Source organism: Nicotiana tabacum, chromosome 1, assembly GCF_000715075.1.
Source record: "Nicotiana tabacum cultivar K326 chromosome 1, ASM71507v2, whole genome shotgun sequence".
In the NCBI taxonomy this organism is placed as follows: domain Eukaryota; kingdom Viridiplantae; phylum Streptophyta; class Magnoliopsida; order Solanales; family Solanaceae; genus Nicotiana; species Nicotiana tabacum.
Window position 1 is genome coordinate 110,238,819 of NC_134080.1, and position 10,273 is coordinate 110,249,091.

Consider the following 10,273-nt stretch of genomic DNA (forward strand, 5'->3'; position numbering starts at 1 on the left):
TGATATAGGAATTTCTTTGTTACGCAAGATATATAAAGTAGAACCACATAAATGCAATACATCGTAGTTAACCCCGTTGAGCCTATAAACTTGTTTCGTTGGCAACCACATTACAAACCTTACTCAATTGTTTGAACGGCCCATCTGTTTGAACTCTTTTACCTCCCGTGAGCACTTGAATGGTTATGAAATATGCAAAAGCTAAAGTGTGGGGTAGTGGTTTAGTTTTTGAGTGGAACCGATGAAATAGAGAAAAAGGTGCAGTATTTGAAAAAGTAAAAGAATAAGCACCACTTAAAAAGAAAAGAAAAAAATGAGAATGAGTAAATGTAGTATTTGATAAGTGGTGACTTGATACAATTGCACCTAATGGAGAGGGATGTTATAAATAGAAGTGTGGAGGAATGTCTGGTTGACATAAGTATGGTTTTGAATGTTAATGTGATTGTATTAAAAATGCTTAGGGAGGTTAGTCACTATATCCAAATATATCCTACCCGTCCCTTAGCCTACATTACAACCAAATGAATCATAATTGATCTTACTCTGAATGGGCTCGATTAGTAGAGTAGTACACTACGGGCAAGCCTATGGTGCGTCTGTGTGGCATATGAATTTTCTTTCGGAGAGTGAGAGGATTTTGTCTACATAATTTCCAATGAAACTACTCTCTTGTGTGATGTGAGGGCATGTGATTCACGAAGGAAAGGTAAGTCTTTACCTCTCTATAGAGTAATTTGATTAAGCACGAATATTGCACGGCACGTGAGAGTTGACTTTTGAGGCAAAGATTGTTCACTACTAGATGTAACTTTGGTGATTTGTTCTTGGTGTGATACGTTAGGGGAAAAGCTTAGGGAAGGAACCTTTATAGAGTGTGGTGGATTGCTTGAGGACTAGCAATGATTTAAGTGTGGGGTGTTAATAATAGGCTAGATTCATGTAATTTGGCGACTGTTTATGCCCCAGCTTGACTATGTTTCACTGTTTTAGGATAGTTAAATGACGATAAATTGGCTCTAATTGTGAATTTCATGTTTTGCAGGAGCGAGTTGCGCTTATGAGGACTTAGGACTGTGTTTGGAGCTAAATTGAAGCAAGGGAAGCCCTCGGAGCTGAGTACGTTGAAAGAAGAGAGAAAAGAAGAGCTAAAATGATGATCCAGCTTAGCGCGCCCACTAGCGTGAGCGTGCTAGCCCAGGAATTCGAGGCAGAATACTATGCCATATGTGCGGTCATTAGCGTGCCCACTAGCGTGACCATGCTAGTCCAGTTCTGAACATATAATTCAGGGGTAAACTTGGAAGTTCGGGGGTAATTCCACTTAACCTATAAGAGGTCCAGCTCGCCCAAAGGGACATCAAGAAGGTTTTTACAGATAAGTTGAAGGCAAGAAGAGGCAAAAAGCAAGAAGGATAATTCAACATCGAGTTCTTCCCTTCTTCCTTTTGTATTTTACCATTTATGATGAATTTTGCTATTGTTATGTTGAACAAGATTATGAGTAGCTAAATATTTAGTCTAGGGTTTTGATGGAACCTGTTGAATGATGAACTTCGTGTTATGTTAATATAGTTTGCTCGGTTTAATCTCTATTTGTTCAACTACGTTCTTGTTGTAGATAATTGATAGGGTCCTCAATTAGCTGTGCCTATTTAGTATGTATTACTTGGGAGAGAGTGCATATTTAGGTAATTGTTGAAAAACACCACTCCCAAAGTATATGAGGAATCAATAACCGAGGGTTTAAAGGTGGGATTAGGGATAACGAAACCTTGGGTGCGATCTAAAGTGAGTTGTAATAAAAGCCAGCTAGTGTAACTGTCACGACCCAAAACTCAGACCTGGTCATGATGGCGCCTCTCGTGAAGACAAGGCCAGCCGGCACAACACTCATTTTAACCCTTTAATCATTAAGAGTCATTTTTAAGCCTTTAATTAAACAAATGTTTCATAGTATAAGTCTGAATGAACGCTGCGGAAATAACATACAAGACCGACATCGGGGTGTCTTTAGTCATGAGCATCTACCACAATTATAAACTACATCAAGACCAACATTGTTGGGAAAAGTCACAATTTATACATAAAGAAGAATAAAGAGGGAGAAAGCGGAGCCGCGATTGCCAGGCAGCTACCTTGCTAACTCCGATGAAGCTGCCACCAAGCTCAGAAATACCTGAATCTGCACATGAGGTGCAGGGAGTAATGTGAGTACTCCAACCCAGTAAGTAATAAAAGTAAATAAAGTCCGAGCAGTAAGAAATGATGAATCCACATTAAGGTAAACTCAGTAAGCACAACAAGCTTTCAAATCGGAATACGAGTCAATCGTCTCATTTTAAAAACCTAATTTTTTGGTAAAAATCATTTGAAGATACTTTCCAACAGTTTCTATAGAAGTTCAATACAATTTGTAGTTAAAGAGGTGAGAAATTGTAAACGGCCCCTCGGGTAGAACATAGTTCGTATACAGCCCCTCGGGCAAAACAGGAGTTATAAACACCTCGTAACATGAAAATCTCAGTGGAAATAGCAAAACCAAATCAGTGATTAAATTCTGAATATCTCATAAAACCCCAGCTTAAATGTAAGTTGTTTAAAAATATTTGTTCATCATTTCGACAGAGGCTCAGTATAAAGATGAGTGAAAGCAGTAAATAAATCAACACATTCGATAGAAACTTACTGTAAAGAGGGTGAAAACCAATAAGTTCATAAACAGACCCTTCAGGCAAAGCATCACTCATGCACATGTATGTATATATATAGCCCTTCGGGCAAGCCTCTCAGTCACTCGTGATTCAACTCTTACCAATCAGCGCTCACACTCAGCACTCACACTCAATAGGTACCATATAGTAACCGCTGCGGTGCAGCCCGATCCATATATCTCGTCGACGGCGCTCATTGGGGGTGTGCAGATTCCGGAGGGGCTCCTACAGCCCAAGCGTTATATCGTTGCGGTGTGCAGTCCGATCCAACATATCGCTGCAGCGTGCAGGCCGATCCATATACACACATATATATATATTGTTGCGGCATGCAGCCCGATCCATAAATATATAATCCTCACAACCAAGCCCTCGGCCTCTCTCAGTCATTAACCTCACAATCAGACTCTCGGTCTATCTCAGTCATCAACCTCACAATCGGACTCTCGGTCTATTTCAATCATCAACCTCACAATCACTCGGGCCATTAGTGAATCAGGGAACTCAGCCGAAACAATTTTCACATTTTTAAGAAGTAAAGGGATAAAACCAGATTTAAATAATAAACAGGTAAAACATGACTGAGGATATGCTTTCAAAAACAAATAGAGTGAGAAAAAAATAGTGAAAGTGCCTCTAAGGGTCTCAACAGGTCAGCACAAGGCCCCAAACATAGCGTACAACCCAAAATATAATATCAATCTCTAAAATATGGAATATCATAAGACTTCAAATCAAATACGCGACTTAACAGTTGTACGGGACGGAACAAGTCTCAATCCCCAACGGTGCACGACTTCATGCTCGTCACCTGGCATGTGCGTCACCTCAAAATAGCACAACGAAGTGAAATCCGGGGTTTCAAACCCTCAGGGCGGTATTTACAATCATTACTTACCTCGATCCGGTCCAAACTCTAGCCCGTGGCGCCTTTGCCCTCACAAATTGACCTCCGGATGCTCCAAATCTAGACATAATCAGTACATAACCATTAAAATATGCTAAGGGAACAAAGCCCACTCAAAAATATCCAATTTACATCAAAAATCCTGAAATTGCTCAAACCCAGCCCCCGGTCCCACGTCTCGAAATCCGATAAAAATCATGTCAATAGAATCCTTATTCACTCACGAGTCTACCCATATCAATTTCATCAAAATCCGACCCGAATTGCCCATTCAAATCCCCAAAAGAAATCTCAAACTTTTCTTCCATTTCCCCCCAATTTTCACTCTAATTTCTCAAATTAAATGATGAAATTTAAGACCAAATCATGGAATTAAACCAAATATCAATGAAGAATACTTACCCAAATAGCTCCACTGAAAATCTATTCAAATTTCACCTTCTCCCGAGCTCTCCAATGGTTTTATGAAATTGGACTTAAACCCTCGATTTTAAAATATAAACTCACTGCCCAGATTTTCCTTCATCGCGAACGCCGCACTACCCTCGCGTTCGCGAAGCATACTACTTCACAGACCTGATTTTCTTCTACGCAAATGCAAGACCCATCTCGCGAACGCGATGCACAACTGCCTCGATGCTTTGTGATTGCGACACCTACTGCGCGAACGCGTAGAACAAATGCACTGGAGACTCAGCTATCCTTCTTCCTCTATGCGAACGTGACCTACACCTCGCGAACGCGTTGACCAAAACATCATAACATCGCGAACGCGATAGAGAAAACGCGAACGCGAAGACCATCAACCTCACACCTTCGCGATCGCGGAACATGCATCACGAACGCGAAGGTCAAAAACTTGCAACACCAACAGCTGAGATTCTGCAATTTTCCACAATATGAAATGGTTCGATTGACCTCCCGAAACTCACCTGAGGCCTTAGGGACCTCAACCAAACATACCAACATATCCCATAACATCATTCAAACTTGTTCCAACCTTCGGAACACACAAAACAACATTGAAACACCAAATTTGCATCGGATTCAAGCCTAAGAATTCCAAGAACTTTCAAATTACGCTTTTGATCAAAAACCCAACCAAACCACGTTCGAATGACCTGAAATTTTGCACACACGTCACAAATAACTCAACGGAGCTACTGAAACTTCCGGAATTTTATTCCGACCCATATATCAAAATCACACCTATCAACCGGAAAACGCCAAAATCTCAATTTCGCCAATTCCAGCCTAAACCTTCCACGAACTTCCAAAACGCATTCCGATTACGCTCCTAAGCCTCAAATCACCTAACGGAGCTAACCAAATCATAAAAATTCTGATCCGAGATCTTATACAAACAAGTCAAATCTTGGTCAAACCTTTCCAAATTTCAAGCTTCAAACCGAGAACTGTTCTTCCAAATTCATTCCGATTACCCTGAAAACCAAAACCAACGATTTACATAAGTCATAATACATCACACGGGGCAAGTCAAGCCCGAGAACTGGCGAGCAAAGTGCAAAAACTCAAAAACGACCGGTCGGGTCGTTACAGTAACTCGGGAGAGTGCGTCTAGTAAATTGTCGTGATTATTCGGGAGAGATTTATGGTAATAAGAGTGCTCATGATCGATAGAGACGATTAGACAAATCTATGCGAAACATAACAGGAAGGGATTCCATCAATAGTGGAAATCATAACCTTTGATTCTTCTCTTATTTGCATACAACCCAGTCATAGTTAGCTTTTAGTTTACTTGCTTTCATTCAGTTATAGTTAGTAAAAACATCTCCAATTATTATTCAAAATATCTGGGAAGTTGATTACGAAGAATTTAGTGAGTCTAACAAGAGTAATTGATAGGTTAATTCCCTGTGGATTCGACTCTGGGCTAAATACTCGGATTATATTTGCAGCGACCGCTTTATCCTTTTTATAAGGCATAGTTGGGCATGATAAAAGATGGAGAGAAAGTATGGAAGATTAGAGTCTAACATAATTTTGTATAAAATTGATAATTTATATATGAACTTGTAATTAAGTTAAAACCTCAATAGTAAAAATAAATAAATTTCAAAATTAGTATAGATAAGTAAAAATCTCTTCCCTTTATTGTATGGGTCGAACAATTCCTTGCTCTTACTAGATTTTTCCAAAAAATAAAACAGAATAAAGTTTATGAAAAAAAGAGTTTAAAATATCTTGTTATCATGGGTTCCCCTGAATTCTTTATGCTTTAGCAGTGGGAGAGCGAACGAAAGAGATTCTCTCACACAAAAGTTTTCCCATTAGACTCCCAATTACTTTTTTTGTCTGGCTCCTAATAAGTCCAATTACTCTCAGTTAACTACTTATATACTTCCCCACTTGTAACCTTGTAGAAGAAACGCATAATAGCCGGATGGACATCTTTATATGTTCCATTTTGATGTCTTGGTTACTATGTTACACGAAGTTTCAACCAGACACTTAATCTTGTACAAATTAATTTTTTTAAACCCTTTTGACCGGCATTTGTTTTGCTGAATGAGAGAGTGTGTGATCACACGCTCCCAAAAGCAAGTGATTGATTAATTCTGATTAAAAAATATTAAAAATAAATAAAAGAAAAGAAAAGAAATGTAATGCCATCTTGGCCCGTTCGATTTTGTTAAAAAAAACGTACTCAAACATCTATTAACCATGGTGATTATTAACCATAGTTTCTTAGCAGACAAATCTTTTTTTCATAGCGTGTTTCTTTTTCTCTTTCTAGGTGGGAAAAGGAGATGTTCTTTTTAAAAGGTGGACACATTTAGTATTTGTGAAATTGAGATTTAGTGTTTGTGAAAGTTAAAATTTCGTAGGTACTTCACTAAAATTTGAACGAGAATCCCACGTCAAACAACTCCATAGCCATTAATCCTCACCCTTTTCGAAAATAGAAGATTAATAATACCGTCCGTAGTCACTATTTTCAGCAACTAAAACCAACTAGAACTCCAGCGAAAATGGGGATCTATGGTTAGAAAGAGAAAGGAAAAAGGAGGGTCGCCATAGTGAGTCTTTTCCAGCAAAGTCCACCAAGATTCGAGGTGATCTCCTGGATGTTCGATATTCCGAGAATCTATGATGTTGCTTGCTGGTCATGAACCCTGATTCGTTTGCTGTCTGGGTTTTGACAGGGTGACATGAAGGTAAAGAAGAGAACAGGAGAGGTAGAGGGCTAGCAAAACCGGTCGAGTGGACTTACAGAAATAGAGGAAAAATGTGACAAAAAGAAGATAAAGTGGGTCTGGTTGTGTGTTTTCGGATGGAGGACAAAGGGGGTGATGGTATGTGGTGGTAGTAAGTGGAGGAGGGAGAGATGAAATGAGGAAAAAAGAGGAGTAAGATTTGGGATACTTCTTTTTGATGGAGAAAAAGGAGATGGAATTGAAATTTTTATAAAGAATAATATGTTAGAATAAATAATGATGTGGCATTAAATAATCTGAGGTGGATCTGATATGTCATTCATGTCATGTCAGGGCAAGTGAGCAGGACACATTGTTGGCCGTGTTTAAAACTTATGTTTCGGTCGAGTTCAAGCGTCTAATTGAAATTTAGAATATTAGAATTTAGAATATTCTGCCTAGATGAAAACACAATTGAAAACAGGACTTGAAGAAAAAAATTAAAAAGTTTGAAGTTTTTGCAACTACATTTTACTTCATAACTTGTAGCTTCGTACAGAAGCAAACAACTGAAAATAAAACTTCAAGAAAAGTTCTAACTTTTGCAATGATACTGTTGCTAGTGCGTTACTGTACAAAAAGACGCTCCAAATTCTACCACTATTCCGATTTCCCAAAGTCTATTTTCAAGAGGAAATGCAGTAATACAGAAGAAAAACACAAAGAAAAGTTTTAGGCCATCTGGGGCAATCCAACTGCAGACTCTCACACAATTTAGCATTGAAAATGTAATATTACAAGAGAACATCTCACAGGCCTATAGGTCAATTATAACATGTAGTATGTCTATGTCTTATTTAAAGAGACGCAGTATTAGCACACAATGTAAAAAGCCAGGTGAAGTTGATATTATAAGTAGACACTAGTTTACTTCCACTTCTTGAATTTGCCTCCGAACATCCCGCCCTTGCCATGCTTAAACTTGCCATGCTTTCCGTGCTTGAATTTCCCATGCTTGCCATGCTTAAACTTGCCTCCATAATGACCGCCTCCATAATGACCATGACCGCCTCCATGTCCATAGTGAGCAGCACCGTGTGCCATGTGAGATCCACTACCGTGTGCCAGGTGATGAGCACCATAGGCAGCAGCTGCAGCTGCAGCACCTCCAGCTAACATCGCCCCCATGCCCCCATGACCTGAAATGTAACAAGCAACAAAAGGGCAAAAAATACCATCAACAATGAAAGAAAATGTCAAAAAGTATTTGGTCACAAATAGCTAGCTATTATGAAGCACTGCTAGAATTGTATGTACTCTGTTTCAGTGCTCACAATATATAAACTGTTCTTGTCATATTTGTGCCATCTAGTTGTAAAAGAGATTCTAAGAAATTTAACTAGACATGTTCAACATATTGTGCAATTGCTATAGTTACAGCTTTCTATTACTCATTGGGGCCTAAATAAATCAATTCCAAAGATAATACCTGATTGGTGTGGAGGAGTGTGGTGACCACCAGCGGGAGGATATCCTTGTGGAGGATATCCAGCAGGTGGGTATCCTCCTCCTTGTGGAGGATAACCCTGAGGAGGATATCCTTGAGGAGGATACCCTTGCTGCGGAGGGTAAGCACCAGGCGGCGGAGGGTACTGCCCCGGTGGATATCCATGACCAGAAGAATGACCAGTATGACTGGGTATAAGATGGGAAAAGAGTCCCTTATCAGATCCATCCTGTCCACCTCCCATATTTCACTACTAGTACCTGTTACATGTCAAACATATTACAACAATGTCAAATTCAAAATAAAATGAAATTTGCAGAAGATAGAAAATATGACACACAAGAAAATCAAATTGTAACTCCCTTTCAACTTTGAAACCTATAATGCTTTCTGGAACATCAATCAGTCAAAGACAGAGTATGTGCAGCCACTAGCTTTGAGCTCATATAAGGATACAAGATAGCACACAACGGTTATAGAAAAAGGGTCACTTTTATATACAGTAAGCGCTCTAAAACACATGAAAAAGGTGGGACAATAAAACATGATAAGCTACTATTAAGCTACTATTAGGGAAAAAGGGGGGGGGGGGGTGACGATAGCTAAAAAAGTAGGTGAAAATGTAAAATTTAACACGACAAGTTATAACCAAAATTGCAGGAAGCCAGCAAATATGTTCTGAGCCAGAGCAAGTGCAAGAAACAGGAGGAGGGTAGGCATTAACATTTTTTTGTGTGGATTTCTAGGCAGTACCATTCTCTCCATCAAATTCAAAACTCAGATCCATCATATTTGATTAAATTTTCAGATCACCTTTAGGAAAACCAAGCCAACACCTCTTAAAGTCTAGAAAAGCAAAGGTTCCCCCACCCACTTTTTGGATAAGTTAGAAACATCAAAGTTAAAGCAATTCAGTTTATATTTTGAGGTAAATGGGAAGGGTTTTTTATGGGGTTGGGGGGGGGGGGGGGAGTAAAGGAGAAGAGAGGAGAATATAATGAAGCAAAAGGAGCTACAGCCAAAGATTCGTTCTTTTTTTATTTGCTGAATATAATGTAGGTTACATGGCCACACTTTTGTCGTACACATCAAAAAGACAAAAACCCCATAAAACAGGTCTCTACTCCTTTATACAAATTCATGCAAAAGGATAGTAATCATCTTCTAAAGCATCCAAATTCAGTTTCAGAATAGGACAATTCTCAACCCAAAAGCAGAAAAAAACGAATAGTCGAAGTTGATCTATCTAATCTCTATTGGTGATCATACAACAAACAAAAGCTCAAGAAATCAAAACGGTGGGACCAAACCCTCTGATCTCCATTTGACCAAACGCAAATCAAGAAAATATCAAACACAAGGGTATAAAAGATCAAACTTGTAAAAAAAAACAGATGTTATGTTTCAGAGTCGTGATCAACTGGGTAATTCAGATCCAATTTGATCATTCATTGTATGACTTAATACAAGAAGTAAAAGGGGAAGAAGGATTCTTACAGATTTCTTTGTTGAGCGAACGTTAAGCAAAGTTTTTCGAAGGAAGATTTCCAAAGAGTGGATACGGTCTATGAGTATTTATTTGAACTCGCTCTTTAGTAGTGGAAGATATTTAATTTATTCCACGCGTTACTTAAACGCGTACATGACGTGTCTACTTTCGATAAGGAAAATGCCAATATATGGAAAATCTTAGCAGTTGTTGTGACTTGTGGCCTGTGGGGTCCTTCTTCTACACCGAATCAAAATATTCTTTTTCATTTATCTTTTCAATTTTTCCTATTTTGGAAAAACCAAAAAAAATACAAAGCCGTTCTTTTTCTTCTGAAAATAGCACACGCTTCTTTACATTTTATATGCCAATACTTTCGTATCATCCATTCCAAAAAGTATGAGTTTTCATAAATTAACTATGTCAAATTATAATTTAGATTATTTGATTATGTACAAATAATCTTAAAATTAAACCTTCTATATAAAAATTATA

General features: G+C 38.5%; 1 protein-coding gene across 1 annotated transcript; it reads right to left on the reverse strand.

Annotated features, from left to right (window-relative positions):
* Positions 1–7,524: 7,524 nt before the first annotated feature.
* LOC107817936 (uncharacterized) lies at positions 7,525–9,943 on the reverse strand. Its single transcript, XM_016643832.2, has 3 exons — positions 9,787–9,943; positions 8,272–8,549; positions 7,525–7,981 (listed from the first exon to the last, which is right to left on the reverse strand). Exons 2-3 carry the CDS (start codon positions 8,531–8,533, stop codon positions 7,710–7,712), a joined length of 534 nt encoding a protein of 177 aa, XP_016499318.1. The 5' UTR covers positions 8,534–8,549; positions 9,787–9,943; the 3' UTR covers positions 7,525–7,709.
* Positions 9,944–10,273: the final 330 nt, after the last annotated feature.